The sequence below is a fragment of the Melanerpes formicivorus genome, unplaced genomic scaffold (assembly GCF_026170545.1).
Source record: "Melanerpes formicivorus ecotype bairdi unplaced genomic scaffold, bMelFor1.0.p_v2 SCAF_2, whole genome shotgun sequence".
Lineage (NCBI taxonomy): Eukaryota > Metazoa > Chordata > Aves > Piciformes > Picidae > Melanerpes > Melanerpes formicivorus.
The window spans coordinates 4,587,178-4,603,922 of NW_027142354.1; the positions used below are offsets into that span (position 1 = coordinate 4,587,178).

The following is a 16,745-nucleotide window of genomic DNA, read 5'->3' on the forward strand; positions in this document are numbered from 1 at the left end:
TTGAATTAACTGAGAAACTAATTCTTGCATATGCTTTGAGCTAACAGAATTTCCTCCTTAATAATTACCTCTTCTCTATCTAACCCTTTTTTGGGAAAAAAGGGAGGTAGGGGGAGAAAGGAGGTATGGGGGGGGGGGAACCCTCCTGGCTGGAGGAGGGAAAGTTTTTTTTCTGTATTATGTTCTTTGCTGTATATTTCTGTACATATTGTAAATACTGCATATTGTGTATATATTAATCTGCATTTCATCCTGCTTGTAAATATAGCTCTTATCCATTTCTGCTTCTCCAACTGAGTTAGCTGTGGTTTCTTTGTGCAGGGGCGGGGAATCAACAGCCGCCTGAATATGAGCCAGCAGTGTGCCCAGGTGGCCAAAAGGGCCAATGGCATCCTGGCCTGCATTAGGAATAGTGTGGCCAGCAGGAGCAGGGAAGTCATTGTGCCCCTGTACTCTGCATTGGTTAGGCCACACCTTCAGTACTGTATCCAGTTCTGGGCCCCTCAGTTTAAGAAGGACATTGACACACTTGAGCGTGTCCAGAGAAGGGCAACAAGGCTGGGGAGAGGCCTTGAGCACAAGCCCTATGAGGAGAGGCTGAGGGAGCTGGGATTGTTTAGCCTGGAGAGGAGGCGGCTCAGGGGTGACCTCATTGCCCTCTACAACTACCTGAAAGGTGCTTGTAGCCAGGAAGGGGTTGGTCTCTTCTCCCAGGCAACCAGCACCAGAACCAGGGGACACAGTCTCAAGCTGCGCCAGGGGAGGTTTAGACTCGAGGTGAGGAGGAAGCTCTTCACCGAACGAGTCATTCATCATTGGAACGGGCTGCCCAGGGAGGTGGTTGAGTCACTGTCCCTGGAGGCCTTCAAGAGGGGATTGGACGTGGCACTTGGTGCCATGGTCTAGTCATGGGGTCTATGTTGATAGGTTGGACTCACAAAGCCAAAACACTGTATCATACTAGTCACAAGAAAATGAACTCTTCTAGCCGTACCCAGTACAAACTGGGCATCAATAGCCTAAGTGAAATCTCTAATATTGTCTGGGCAAGAAATGCTGAGTCAGATGTAATATACATGAACTCCAGCTCAGTAATGCACTTAAATCTCAACTAAAAATGAATTAGAGATTTGGTACCTGCAAAACAGAACCCAGCTGCACTGAAAGCTAGTAGTCCACAGCCACCTCAAATCTCTACCTCCTTGGAGTTTCCTGTTAATTCTGTGCTAGACATCAGAAAGTTTCCACATCACACTGCTACATACAAGAGTGATTCATTCCCTAGAGTTGTAGCAACTCAAAGAAGAGATTATACAGACCTTTCTGCCACCATAGAGTCCTGGAGGATTCTGCGTAGCAAACAGCATGAAGCGAGGGTGAGCTCTGACAACTTCCTGGGTTTCAGTAATGAACAGCTCCCTGTTATCATCCAACAAACGGTTGAGAGCCTCCAAAACATCAGTGGGAGCCAAATTCAATTCATCTAGAACAATCCAGTAACCCTTTCTCATTGCATCTATGAGAATGCCTTGGAAGGAAAAGAAAAAGCCATACTTAAAAACCCAACAAACTACATTAAACAGAAGTATGCATTCAGGTACTTACAGCAAACAAGAAATATTCAAAGTAGTACAAAATACTAATCTAAACACTAATCCAGAGATGGAACCAACAATACTTTTCTAAATTGTTGAATTATCTTCTTTATGTTCAATAAGGCAAGGATGATGCCTTAAGAACTCTTAAAAATGACCTGTACTCTGCATTGGTTAGGCCACACCTTGAGTACTGTGTCCAGTTCTGGGCCCCTCAGTTTAAGAAGGACATTGAGACACTTGAATGTGTCCAGAGAAGGACAACAAGGCTGGGGAGAGGCCTTGAGCACAAGCCCTATGAGGAGACGCTGAGGGAGCTGGGATTGTTTATCCTGGAGAAGAGGAGGCTCAGGGGAGACCTCATTGCTCTCTACAACTACCTGAAGGGTGGTTGTAGCCAGGAAGGGGTTGGTCTCTTCTGCCAGGCAACCAGCACCAGAACAAGGGGACACAGTCTCAAGCTGCACCAAAGGAAGTTTAGGCTTGAGGTGAGGAGAAAGTTCTTCACCGAGAGAGTAATTTGTCGCTGGAATGGGCTGCCTGGGGAGGTGGTGGAGTCACCGTCCCTGGAGGTGTTCAAGAGGGGATTGGATGTGGCACTTGGTGCCATGCTCTAGTCATGAGGTCTGTGGTGACAGGTTGGACTCGATGATCTTTGAGGTCTCTTCCAACCTTAGTGATACTGTGACTCTTCCAGTCTACTGTGACTGAAATTCATGTAAGTAATCATTTTAACTTGCAACTACTAACTTTATGACAGGTCATCTCTCCACTGTAATAAACCAGAAAAACTAAGCTGAAAAAAGCAGTGAAGTGAGAGAGCAATCTGAATGTATGTACTGTCAGTACATACATTATGCCAACCCACCTTCCTTAAATACCAACTTCCCAGAGGCATCTGATGTATAACAGCCAATATATTCCTGGATGTCAGTGTGCTCATGGTTGTTAATCCTTACACAGTGATTCCCAGTAGCAGCAGCCAACCAGCGAATTAAACTGGTTTTGCCAACAGAGGTCTCGCCTTGAATCAGTACTGGATGAGTCCTAAAAAGGGGATGTCAGCGTTACTTCAAACTTTTGAAGACCTGCATCACCAAAGTGCATTACCAGAATACCACCACTTAACTCACTCAGAGAATCCAAGGTCATACACTAACAACATAACATAGGTAACTTTACTCCCGAGTGCCAAGTGCTAGCCATGAAGCTTTATATAGAATAAGCAGGTTATTCTAACTGCACATTTCTAGATTATTACATAAATAAAATTACTTATGGCAGCAAGATGGTTTAAGGAGACAAGAAATACACATATTGAAGACACTAATGAAAGGTTAACTGTAAAGCAGAAGGAAAATGAACATTATAGAAACCAAACAATAAAGACTAGACGGGCACCAGTGCTCAAGACCCAAATAAAATTATTAACTTAGTTTTTTTAATGGAAAAGTTGAAACAGACTTACCCTGCAGATACAACTCTGGCAATGTCTTTCAGATTAAGCTTAACTGAAGGGGTTAACACATAAGTCTCATCTACAGTAGGTTCCTTATCCCCAGCTGAAATCCAGTATCCTTCTATAAGGATAAATCTGCCTCCTTGGGGTTTTGGTATTTGCTGAGGAGAGAGGACAGAAATAGTAATTATACAAATGAGCTTCAATTTTCTAATGAAGACAGCTACTGTTACACCACTGCAACACACTCTGTAATACCTGAGCACTTCTGCAGTGAGCATATAAAGCAGTAAGCACATAAATTACAGGGGAATTCTGACCGGATTGCTTCAGGGTCATGAAGCAAGAATCTCTGCCAATGTCATTTAGATAAAGATGTCTAAGGAGTCCTAGCACTGAATTCTGAAGTACACTTCCAAGCAGGAAATTAGCTTTTACATTTTTATATTCATACATATTTTCTGATACAAAGAGAGTTGTTCTCAAACAAGCCCCTATTACAAGAGGGATGTGGAGGTGCTGGAAGGTGTCCAGAGAAGGGCCACAAGGATGATCAGAGGGCACCTCTCCTATGAGGACAGACTGAAGGAGTTGGGGCTGTTCAGTCTGCAGAAGAGAAGGCTCTGAGGTGACCTCATTGTGGCCTTCCAGTATCTGAAGGGGGCCTACAGGAAGGCTGGGGAAGGACTTCTCAGGATCTCAGGTAGTGATAGGACTAGGGGGAATGGAATGAAGCTGCAGGTGGGGAGATTCAGGCTGGATGTGAGGAGGAGGTTCTTCACCATGAGAGTGGTGAAACCCTGGAATGGGTTGTCCAGGGAGGTGGTCGAGGCCCCGCCCCTGGAGGTGTTTAAGCCCAGGCTGGATGAGGCTCTGGCCAGCCTGATCTGGTGTGGGGTGTCCCTGCCCATGGCAGGGGGGTTGGAACTAGATGATCCTTTGTGGTCCCTTCCAACCCTGAATGATACTATGATACTATGAAACACTTATCTCTTAGGAGTGGCTTCCCCATTGCATCAGCCCAGCACCCCATACAAATTCATGCTGGGCTCCCAGCACTAGCAAGATTCTTCCTTTCCCACTAGAGACAAAGCACAGATGTTTGCTTCATATCTGTATGCTCTGCATTTGGAGCCTAAAAATAAAAACCCTGTGAAAGCTCCTCAGAAGTCTGTGAAAGCTTTACAGTTGGAGCCACTGTATTAAGCTGCCTACGCTCCAGAGTGCTGCAGTTTTTCAGACTTCCATGCTTTTACAAATTAACAGATAACTAGCTAACATAAGGGCATTTCAAGCAGAAGTAAAAAAAACAATTATGAAGGAACAGTATTTCTTTTCTGGTTGTTTTAAACAGGACTGCAAAAAGGCAATGTAGAGGGAAAAAAAAAGAGAAGACAGCTCAAAATAAATTCTGCTCTGGATAACATATAGTTCTGTATAAGCTTAGTTACCTGCTTGAGAAGGCTTTTGATGTTGCCAGAGACTATATGCTGGCAAATAAGTTTTTGAACCACTGGGTGAGAATCTCTGTCAAGCTGTGTCAGGAAACTCAAACAGAAGCCCTGAGAAGAAAAATGATTTTTAGTGATAAAACAAAAACTCATTAGGGGGGGGAAAAATAAATCAAAGAATAATTTCTGTTCACTCTGCTTAGAAAAGAGCATTAGCCTTAACCCAAACCAACTGTGTAGAGAGCACACACCAAAACAAAGCCCAGCATAGGTAATCACCTCATACAGTGAGCGCTGTATACTGCTGCATGGATTAGATGCTGCAAATCTCAATGCCCTGCAAAGAGTACGGAGGCTATAGTGGGGTCTGTGGCCAGTTCCATCCACCAGCTTGGTTTCTGCTTCCTTTCTCACAGATAAATAAAAGCTGCAAAAATAAAGAGTTACATAGTACTGTTACTGATCAGACCATTAAACTCAATGAAGAAAGCCTAACTCCAACTGTCACTTTTTCTAAAAGCTCCAGGTCAGGAAAGCCATGCCAAACTCTGCCATCTGTACAGACAGTGAGGCAAAGCAAAAGAGTAGTTTAGAACCCTATTTTTGAGAGCTTGATAAAAAGAATGACTAGAAACTCAAAGTATTCTAAACAAGTAATAGTACTTCACGTTGATGCAGGGAGATAGCAAAATAGGCTGGAATAGAATGGAGTAGAGTAGAGTAGAGTAGAGTAGAGTAGAGTAGAGTAGAGTAGAGTAGAGTAGAGTAGAGTAGAGTAGAGTAGAGTAGAGTAGAGTAGAGTAGAATAGACCAGACCAGGTTGCAAAAGGCCTTCAAGATCCTCAAGTCCAACCTATCACCCAACACTATCTAATCAACTAAACCATGGCACCAAGCACCCCATCCAGTCTCTTCCTAAACACCTCCAGTGACAGCAACTCCACCACCTCCCTGATCAGCCCATTCCAATGGCCAGTCACTCTTTCTGTGAAGAACTTCTTCCTAACATCCAGCCTAAACCTCCCCTGGCATAGCTTGAGACTGTGTCCTCTTGTTCTAGAGCTGGTTGCCTGGGAGAAGAGACCAACCCCCACCTTAAGCAAGGGGGGAAAAATGGCAACTTGATAACCTCATAAGACTTTAATTGGCTCAATGCAGAGAAACAAACTGGTTTAGCCTCTAGGATGGGAAGAAGCACTGCGACAACAATGCTTTTTAACTAATTAATGCTACCAAGAAAGCAATTCTGAACAAGAAAATCTTCTCCCCCATACCTCTTTTGACTTACTCTATCAAGGGTTTAAATTGCTTACAACCAACTTACTTCACAATTCCTTGTACTGTATTTTTGTTCACATTCAAGCCCCTCAGATAATCCATGATAAGGATCTGCAAGTCTCCTTCATTTCTCAATTCTTCTACATAAAGTTCAGTAAACCTAAAAGAAGCAAATCAATCCATAGCACTTGGACATCTGACCATATAAAAACCCAGAAAATCATACTCATATATTATTCTTATAGTATAACACACTTAAAATTTTGTAAGCAGAAGAATACTGACCTGTCAAACTACCTCTAGGCTCAAAATGCAGATGAATACACAAAATAAGGTACTACTAAGGCTTTCAAGTAAGTCAACTGAATTATTTTAACTTTAGTAGACTGCAAATGAACTCTGGGACTGTATTTCAATTAACACTTTAAGCAAATTGCAATAGATATCCAAACGTTATGGCCTGAACCCCAGAGCACTGACAAGGCAGGAGTACTTTTCAAGGTGGACTCTCTAATAATCTTTACTTTTCAAAGTGGATACTTACATGACATCACCCATTCTAAATTTTGTTCTTCCTATCATATCCAGGACTAGCACATGCACCTTGTTTTCTACTTTTACAATTATCCCACTCAGCCATGATAAAATGAGAACACAGTGAGGAAAGCTGGATTAGTAGCAAAATATATACTCAGGGAGGTTTTGAGTATTTTTAAACATGTCAGGGTGCTTCATTTAGAATAGAATAGAATAAACCAGGTTGGAAGAGACCTTCAAGATCATCGTGTCCAACCTATCATCTAACACCACCTAATCAACTAAACCATGCAACCAAGCACCCTGTCAAGTCTCCTCCTGAACACCTCCAGTGATGGCGACTCCACCACCTCTCCGGGCAGCCCATTCCAGTGTAAAACTTCCTCCTGACCTCCACCCTGAACCTCCCCTGGCACAGCCTGAGACTGTGTCCTCTTGTTCTGGTACTGGCTGCCTGAGAGAAGAGACCAACCTCTGCCTGTCTACAACCTCCCTTCAGGTAGTTGTAGAGAGCAATAAGGTCACCCCTGAGCCTCCTCTTCTCCAGGCTAAGCAGCCCCAGCTCCCTCAGCCTCTCCTCATAGGGCTTGTGTTCCAAACCCCTCACCAACTTTGTTGCCCTTCTCTGGACATGCTCCAGCAAGTCAACCTCCTTCCTAAACTGAGGGGCCCAGTACACTACACTGGTAGCTCTAGTTAATGACTACATTTTTCCATGAGTTAGTCCAGCATATTTGCAGTAAGTGTAAAATAGGAGTCTGCAGCCCTTCCAGACTATGCATTACAACTGCACAGAATTGCTCAGGACACACTACAGCAAAGCCAAAACTGAGCAATATCATTCACTTCAGGGAGGTAGGGTTTTTTTGACAAATGCAAGCATAAATTAATTTAAAATTAACAAGCCATATTGAAGCCAAAGTCTCTTTTCTTCTGCATCATACTCAATCTCTTTCATTTCACTAGCGATCCAGGAGAGCTAATAGCAATAAGACCTTACTTTGCCACTAGTGACTACAAATGGCTAGTTACATACAATTAATGCATCTGCACAGACTTACACAGCGTTTATGAATCTGGGTAAGGGCCTATATGTGCAACTTGTGGCACTCACAAGGGAAACTGCACCAAATACAAGCAGAAAAGCATTTTTAGTGCTGAAGAATGGATTTATCTCCACTTCAATTTCCTGGCCACAGCTTCAATGTTTGAAAATCACACATCGAGTATTTTGACTATCACACATCTGGTTCACCATGCAAAACAAGTTCTTACTGAGTCAATGAGGCTGTATATACAGCTCTTTGCAAAGATCATCAACTCCTCTGAGTTAGCAAGACAGAGGCTGCTAAACAGACACAAAGCACTTGTCTTTATTATCCCCAGAAACTGCTGCAGCAGCATTCCCAGGCACTGACAGCTTAACTGTAAAGAATGATGACTCCCCTGTCCCCAGTGACACCACTCTACTACTAGACCATTTTCTCATGCTCAGCAACTTTACAGAAGTATTTTCCTGATGCTGTTTCATGAAACCCCTTTACCATGATGTGGAAAGCCCTTCTCATAAGAAGCTAATTTTGTTCAGACTTATATCCTCAGGCTTCAAATAAGGCACACTTCACTTCAACTCATGAAGTCAGTAAATTCTCAAAGAGAAAGTGGCTAATTATTCTGTCACAGAATCATTGTTTCCTACCTATTTCTTATTCCTGGAGGAAGATTTCTCTTTCCAACATCTGTAGCCGGATTCATGCATGCAAACAAGCGAAAATCAGGGTGACGGACAAGAGGCTCTAAAGGAAAACAGAAGAGGCAGAAGGTTAATACTGAAGTCAGGATATTTGTTATGTTAAACGAAGTGAATTTCATCTAGGCCAGTTTTCTATTACTGCATTATTACATTTTCTTAAAATATCAGTGATGCAATTTTATCAGAAGTATCTCTAAACCTTCTGACTTTTATTTATGTATAGCAGGATGTTTTAACAACACAAACCACTCTCAAAATTACAAAAGTCCTAAGCCTGGAACTGCTTTATCTCTTTCAGAGCAATGGCAGTGCTTCCCTTGGCCAGGAAGAAAATCCCACCTAGGAAGCTCATACAACAATTGTCTCTACCTGTAGTTTGATAAACAAAATTCAGCAACTGGGTTTTTTTTTTTCACCTTTACTTCTCTAAGATAACAAAAAAGTAAGAAGGGAACACTGTTGGTACAGCTGACATAAACTGACCAAAGCAATATTCCCTACCATATAACATCATGCTCAGCAATAAGAACTGGGGTAGAGGAATAAAAGGGTGATGATTTTTGTCTTCCAAGGTGGTGTCACTTAAGAGACTTTTGTCTGCTTGTGGGAGCTGGTTAATGACTGCCTTTGCATCACTTGTTTCACATGAGTTTTCTTGCTTTTGCTCTTTCTAGGTTTCTCACCTCACCCTGCTGAGGGGTGGAAGAGCGAGTCAGCAGCTTTATGGGTGCTCAGCTGCTGGCTGGGGTCAACCCACAACAACTTAGAAAAAGCAGTGGCTTTGTACACGTATTTCTAGCTGGAGAATATATTCGCAGAATCAGTGGATGTCAATTATTACAGCAGCAACTAAATCTCATGTCCTATGCCCTTATTTGTCAAGCTATCTCAATTTTATTGAAAAGAAAAAAAGTTGCACTGTTTGAATAGTCTTTAGAGACAGGAATATTTACTGAGGACACTACAGATCTGCTCCTTGTAAGGTTAAAAGAGGCAAAAGCTACAATAATTTCTGAACGCCGTAATCTCCTGAGACACCATAAAATATAACTCCCATTTCCTGCATGAAAGTGTGAAGTCTAAAAGAACACAACTCCTTTCTGCACACTTTTTGATGGTAAATGTTCCCAACTTATTTTGAGCCATATAGGATAGGGAATTTAACTAACTGGACAGAAACACATGGAATAAGCAAGCGCAGAAATATTACCCGTGTCTCCTCTGTCTAGCAACACCAGCGATCCAGATGATCCCTCCAATAAACCACTCAGGCACTCTAAAGTCTCTGCTGCTGCTAAATTAATCTCATCCAATAAAATCCACTCTCCTTTTTTCACTGCTTGTGCCAGAGTACCCTAAAAAGAAGATCAATATGTTAATCATCCCACCAGCAATGACACATTAACTGAAGCATCTGTATCCTGGAAAATAATTGATTTGCAGTTTTTATGGGTTGATTGGACAAATGGCAATTCCAGATCTTGTACAGCAATAGCAAGTTTGTTACCATTACAACAAATATTTTGCAAGTCACAGAAGTCAGCTGTCATCATTATCAGTTAGCACTTAGATTGGCTGACATAAAACTGAATTAAGCCCTTTTACTTGTGCAATATTGCCTGTCAGTGATACCCACTGCTGTGCTGTGTAACCTTCACTGACACCAATATGAAACAAAATACAGTTAATACAGAGAAATGCAAAGACACAAGCTGTAATGTGATTCTCAAGGAATCACATCTTATTAATTAACACTATACTTGAGTCAAAAGTTCTCCAGCTACTCATACAGTCACTTTTCAGAAAGAGGACTGACTGACATTTAACACACTGTACATGAAAATTGAAAGCATACATTCAGATTAACAGGGTGACAAGGAACAAGCATGCAGTTCCCCCTAATCCCATGTAATGTCATTAGAATATTATACCACAGGTTTGATATATTCTTACAACACACTTCTAGATAAGCAGCATAGATTCTTAATCATTTCTCCACAGCAATCCCTAGGCAGAAGCACATCCTACTGGAGATTGGTCAATAAGTTTTTTTCTAATCTCATACATTTGGAAAGATTGTAGGACATACTGCTGGTATTTTATCCCACCAGTCCTAATTCCCATTACACAGCACTGAATTAATATGGTACCACAAAACATTCTCCCACTTTCCACCTAACCACCACCTCCTCGAAGTAGCACATTTCATTCCACATGGTTATCATGGAACAAGTTTTACTTCACAGCAAGACTCTGATTGCAACTTGTTTTAAATACTTCTCCTCATCCTTCCTGGCATCAAGTTGCAAATCTCTGCATACCTCAACAAATGCAAAGAGAAGAGCATTTTCTGTCATTTTCATCTGTTGATGAGCATGATTCAGTTTAAGACCAAACGCTTCCCACTTTTCCCTCAGTGGTGAGCCTGTAAACAAAACAAATTTAAGAACAATACCTTAATCAAGCTATTTCAAGCACAGAGACACAAGAGTAAGTCTGGCTAAGCAACAAGAACATTCCAGTGTTGCAGATGACATCTCATGAATTAAAAAAAGAGAAATCATTAGATTTTAGAATAGGAATAGAATAGAATAGAATAGAATAGAATAGAATAGAATAGAATAGAATAGAATAGAATAGAATAGAATAGAATAGAATAGAATAGAAATAGAATAGGAATACAATAGAATAGAATAGAATAGAATAGAATAGAATAGAATAGAATAGAATAGAATAGAATAGACCAGATCAGACCAGACCAGACCAGGTTGGAAGAGACCTTCAAGATCATCGTGTCCAACCTATCATCCAACACCACCCAACCAACTAAACCATGCAACGAAGCACTCTATCAAGTCTTCTCCTGAACACCTCCAGTGATGGTGACTCCACCACCTCCTCAGGCAGCCCATTTCAATGGGCAATCACTCCCTCTGTGTAAAACTTCCTCCTAACCTCCAGCCTAAACGTCCCCTGGCGCAGCCTGAGACTGTGTCCTCTTGTTCTGGTACTGGTTGTGCTGTGGGTTTAGTGGAGGGCTTTTTTGTTTGTTTATGGTTTTTGTTGTTCTTGTGTTTGCTTTTTGTTTGCTTTTTTTTACCTCAACATTACTGACATAGATGGTACAGATAATTTGTCATTCATTCCAGCATGTCCTATCTTAGGAACAAATACTTAATGCTGCACTTGATCCAGCATGACTGATACCACCCTCCAATTCCCAGAGGCAGAAAGAGATATCTCAGAAAAATAAATCCAAATATAGAAATCTTATGACAGAACAGCTAAACAATGAACACTACAGCACCAATAAAATCACTGCTGCTTATCAGTTATGACATTATTTACTACTGTGCTTATTTCAGTTGTTTGAAGTCACAGCCTGAGTTACATGTAGCATCATGACAGCTTCTCACCAGATGTATTTTCTTTTGCCTCCTTAGTAAGAGCAGATTTATGAATATGCTGCATTAGCTTCAGCAGATCATGCCAACGTTTCTGCCTGTAGCAGGTCTGAATGTGTCCCAAGAATGTTTGATTTTTCTTCCTAGAGAATGTCTGATAAAAGAGTTCTTCAAAAGACTCTCGCAACGGTAGCCAGATCAGCTTGTTATCCACAGGCTTGTAACTGAAAAGAAGCAAAAGAGTAGCTACTTATTTGTGACACAGGAGCTGGCAGCTGTGAACTACTAAAACTCACCAGTTAACAGAAACAATGCTGTGCATGAAGGAACTCAGGCTTTTTTTCACTCAGCTAACAAACAAAGTAAAATTGCATATATTCAAATGCATTTTTAAGGCAATTTGATAAAGATAGAACTACCTTGATAAGTCAAATATTTTTACTACTACCAACCAGTGTGTGCAGGGAATATCACTTACTTACATTGTACAGTTTAGCCATTTAAAAGAGGGACATTGGGTTGTGCTTTTAAATTACTTCATCACATAAAGATGTACATACAAATCAGTGAAACTGTCTCTGTTCTTCAGCAAGGAAAACAAAGTTTGTGCAAGCAAATACGATGAACCCTTTATGCTACTATGAAACAGATACATGTCAAAACCAACTCTTGGATACCACAACCCTAATTGTGTTAGAAGCTTGTTCTGATATTGCCAATTTGTTATGCAGAACAGACAAAACAGTACTCAGTGACTTACCCCCCTAATAGATCTGCTGTGTCACTTTGTTGGTTCATGTTGATAACCTTCAAACGCTGCCCTTGAAACAGAAATAGAAAGCAACATCAACTTGTGGGATTCTGTTTGTGTATGTTTGCTTGTTTTCTTAATTATCCTAATACAAATTCACATTTTATTTACCTGTAATATGAGCAAGGTATTGAACAGTTGAGGTTTTGCCAGTTCCTGTTTCACCCACCAAAAGCACAGGCTCTCCTTTGACAACACAAACTGCAAGCTGTTCAATCAATACTGCAGATGGCCGTGTGGCAGCAAAGGTTTGTTTTACTCTGAAAAACACAACACAGGAAGCAACTCAAAACCAAGATTTATCAAGGAGCACATTTTACTTTTACTTGTTCTTTTTAGAGCAGTGTTTGAATTCAGGATTATGGTTTTTTTTATTAAACAATATGGAAAAAATAGGTCCAAGATACCCTTATTTTTCTCAAGCTATAACCTAGAAATTCAGGGCTTCCAAAGAACTTCCTAGCCAGCAGTTAGTGCCATATACTACAAAAATCCCCCCTTACAAAGATGAATCTGTCAAAATCTTCAGAGTACTGTGGATCTACAGCTGTTAAGAAACTCTAGTTCAAAAGGAAATGAAAAACATCATGCTGGCAGAAGTATGAGGACACAGCCTTAAAGATACAAAAGGTAAAGCTCATATCGCAAAAGAATTCATCACATTCTTTTCATAAGAGTGAGAATATCCAATCTGCCTTCCATTTAATCCTGCAACTTCCAGAGTATTCTATTCCAACACAAAGTATTTCAATTTGCAAGGAAACTACAGGATATTCTACCTTTTTACAGTGACAGCCTGGGTTTGTTTCCTCGTGAGATGCACCCTTCCAACAGAGACTTCTTGTTCCCGTATTAGGATTTCAGGTTTATAGAGTTCACAAAAGAATTCTACCTGTGAAGAAATATTAATGTTGCTTACAACATCACACTAAGAACACTCATGCTGCCAGTACTACTTTGCAGCAAGCTAATTTTTCATGCCAAGATTTTGCATTTTGCAGGTTTAACATACTCATCACCTAAAACACTGAAGGACCTCTGAAGCATTTTTGTCTGTACAAACAATGTATTTCCATTTTATAACTTAGTAATCGTTACTGCATTGTATTTCTACTTTGTCTACTTCCATGGGAGTTCAATTACATAAACTTGAACCTAGGAACAGTTATCTTAAGTAACAATAAACAATCCCTCTGAAAAAAACCTTTGGTGAATGCCTCTGTGTAAACAAGGATACTTTGCCCTTGGCAGCGGATAATACATTCCGGTACTGAAATAATGCAAAGGAATAAGGACAACCAGAAAAATCCATAGAAATTTCAGGGAACCATCTGTCCATCCAGCTGGCAAGTTTTTCCATTTTAAAGTAACAAAGGAGGGAATCTGCAATAAAACTTCTACAGTCAGAAATAGCTGACAAAGTAATAGTTTAGTTTAACTCAGTCATTTATAGCACGTTCTATTAATATATAGGTTGTAGACTCTAGAGTGGTACTTGATTGATTGATTTTGTAATGAATTACAGAATAAATAATAAGGAAAGGGTTGGATGGAGGAACCTGGAAACTACAGGCCAGTCAGCCTGACCTCAGTGCCAGGGAAAGTGATGGAGCAGATTATCCTGGCGGCAATAACTGCGCACCTGAGGGATGGCCAAGGGCTCAGGTCCAGCCAACATGGATTTAGGAAGGGCAGGTCCTGCCTCTCCAACCTGATCTCCTTCTATGATCAGGTGACCTATCTGGTGGAGTCGCTGTCCCTGGAGGGGTTCAAGAGGAGATTGGATGTGGCACTTGGTGCCATGGTCTGGTCATGGGGTCTGTGTTTATAGGTTGGACTCGATGATCCTCGAGGTCTCTTCCAACCTTAGTTATACTGTGATACTGTGAAAATTATGCTTCTCTCTGATCTTTTTAAGTGATTAAGTTCGTTGCAATCATTGAAGGAAACACATATTAGTTATTACTCTGTACATCTAGCAGTACCCTGTGCTTAGGCAACTGTGCTGTTTCAGCTTTGTAAACCTTTTTCATGATGAGGCAATTTTTAATCTGTTCTGAAACAGGTTCACTCAACTTTAAGAGAAAAAAAAACAACTTAAATAAAACAGGAGAAAAACATCAAAATTGGAATAGTACAGAAAGAAAAAAACAGTATTGAGGACAGAGATATGGGCATTCATTTTTAAAGAAACTAGCAGAAGATATTTTAATTAATCACTAGAAAGTCTGAAAGAAGTGAAGTGAAGAGAAGTGAAGAGAAGTGAAGTGAAGTGAAGTGAAGTGAAGTGAAGTGAAGTGAAGTGAAGTGAAGTGAAGAGAAGAGAAGAGAAGAGAAGAGAAGAGAAGAGAAGAGAAGAGAAGAGAAGAGAAGAGAAGAGAAGAGAAGAGAAGAGAAGAGAAGAGAAGAGAAGAGAAGAGAAGAGAAGAGAAGAGAAGTGAAGAGAAGAAGTGAAGAAGTGAAGAAGTGAAGAGAAGAAGTGAAGAGAAGAAGTGAAGAGAAGAAGTGAAGAGAAGTGAAGTGAAGTGAAGTGAAGTGAAGAGAAGTGAAGTGAAGTGAAGAGAAGTGAAGTGAAGAGAAGTGAAGTGAAGAGAAGTGAAGAGAAGTGAAGTGAAGAGAAGTGAAGTGAAGAGAAGTGAAGTGAAGAGAAGAGAAGTGAAGAGAAGTGAAGTGAAGTGAAGTGAAGAGACGAGACGAGAAGAGACGAGACGAGAAGAGACGAGACGAGACGAGGTTGGAAGAGACCCCGGCTCATGTTCAGCCTACCATCGACCAGGTCACCCCCAGGTCCCTCTCTGCCTGACCGCTCTTCAGCCACTCTGAGCCCAGCCTGTAGCACTGCATGGAGTTGTTGTGGCCGATGTGCAGAACCCGGCACTTGGATGTGTTAAATTTCATGCCGTTGGATTCTGCCCATCTGTCCAGCCTGTCGAGGTCCCTCTGCAGAGCCTCTCTCCCCTCCAGCAGATCAACTCCTGCCCCCAGCTTGGTGTCATCAGCAAATTTACTGATGATGGACTCAATGCTCTCATCCAGATCATCAATAAAGATGTTAAAGATAGGCTATTAACAAACATCTTGTTAAGTATAGCTCTACATACCTTCTTCTTGGAAATGTTTAGTTTACTTCCAATAACTTTTGCCATTTTCTGTCGGCTCCCTTGGTTGGACAACATAGCTGTGAAACAGTCCAGTGCCTGTCAGGGGCAAAGCAAACCAACTTCTTCAATACGTATTTTGTGTGATGTGATCTGACAAGCACAATCTTCATTTACATGAGCCTGAATCCAATCCAGCCACGGCTAATCATATTATCTCACTGTCAACTGATTGAGCCAAAGGATGGAGTTCAAAACAATTTAATAAGAATTTCTAACTGTAGTGTGTTGGGTTTCTATTGAAAGTAAAAACTTTTCAATGATCAGTCACAGAAACTGTTTCTAGCTAAACAAACCAAAATGATGAAGAAAGTAACACTGTAAGACCTCATATCTTAAATTTACCTCTGACTGAAACAGCTGGAAAATTCCCAACCTGGAATGTAAACTGATGCACAGGAAAGCAGGAAACAAGCCTCATATTACAGGAAAAAAGGAAGATCTTAAAATCTTTATTCTTAGTCACAAGCAATCCCAGTTTATATAAATATATAAAGTTTATATAAATATATAGATAAAGTTTATATAAATAAAGTTTATATAAATAAATCCCAGTTTATATAAATGAAATCACATTGCAGCATGGCTGTTGTGTGACAGTAGTAAGTTGGGATTGCCTCTCCGTGCATTACTTCAAACAGCTTTCCTAGTAGTAAGGAAAGCTTCTAATAGCCATATCACAAACATTCCAACAACAGTCCAACTGCTTCAGATGAAACTCAAGGTAAATTCCCATCTTACATTCCTAAAGAGACTATTTTAAGATCTGTGAGACAATGCTAGAATTTAGGGAAGCAATTTCTGCATCAAGTCTTACCGCACCTCCTGAAAAATATTCACTGCCGTGGTTGAAGAATTACTGTCGAAGTTGTAAGCAATCCTGCTGCACCAATTCAGCAAGTCTCTAAAAATTAAAAAAAAAATAATTAAAATTTGGTACCATCAAGCCAAAATGAACAGCACCTTCTTTAACATTCAGTTTAGGTCATTCCACCATATTCTGGCAATTTAGTTTAGTCGTCCCATGTTTAGTTGTTGTGTTAAGTTGCACATGGGGAGATATATATAAATAGGATGCTAACTCTAAAGAGTGGCTGAGCACAGAAAGACCAACAGTGTTTCCTTCAGATATGTTGCTTAGAAATAGATCATACATATAGATCATACATACTCCATTAAACCATGAAGTAATTGTGAAACTGAAAACACGAAAAGCAGCAAGCTTTTCATCCAGAACGATGTAAACAACTTTTTTTTCAGATTGCTGATTCCTTGCCAACCACAAAATCTTCTGAAAGG

The 16,745-nt window shown here is 40.6% G+C and overlaps 1 protein-coding gene across 3 annotated transcripts in view; it reads right to left on the reverse strand.

Moving 5' to 3' along the window:
* MDN1 (midasin AAA ATPase 1) overlaps window positions 1-16,745 on the reverse strand; it is a 142,041-nt gene that overhangs the window by 97,628 nt on the left and 27,668 nt on the right. For all 3 annotated transcript variants that reach the window (XM_068149473.1, XM_068149467.1, XM_068149459.1), the window contains 15 exons: window positions 16,269-16,350; window positions 15,390-15,485; window positions 13,068-13,180; window positions 12,400-12,548; window positions 12,238-12,298; window positions 11,490-11,701; window positions 10,395-10,498; window positions 9,284-9,428; window positions 8,020-8,116; window positions 5,830-5,943; window positions 4,785-4,932; window positions 4,506-4,616; window positions 3,064-3,215; window positions 2,464-2,642; window positions 1,320-1,528 (listed from right to left, as the gene is read on the reverse strand). In XM_068149473.1, the coding sequence (XP_068005574.1) occupies window positions 1,320-1,528; window positions 2,464-2,642; window positions 3,064-3,215; window positions 4,506-4,616; window positions 4,785-4,932; window positions 5,830-5,943; window positions 8,020-8,116; window positions 9,284-9,428; window positions 10,395-10,498; window positions 11,490-11,701; window positions 12,238-12,298; window positions 12,400-12,548; window positions 13,068-13,180; window positions 15,390-15,485; window positions 16,269-16,350 (1,972 nt within the window). The remainder of the gene's footprint in view (window positions 1-1,319; window positions 1,529-2,463; window positions 2,643-3,063; window positions 3,216-4,505; window positions 4,617-4,784; window positions 4,933-5,829; window positions 5,944-8,019; window positions 8,117-9,283; window positions 9,429-10,394; window positions 10,499-11,489; window positions 11,702-12,237; window positions 12,299-12,399; window positions 12,549-13,067; window positions 13,181-15,389; window positions 15,486-16,268; window positions 16,351-16,745) is intronic.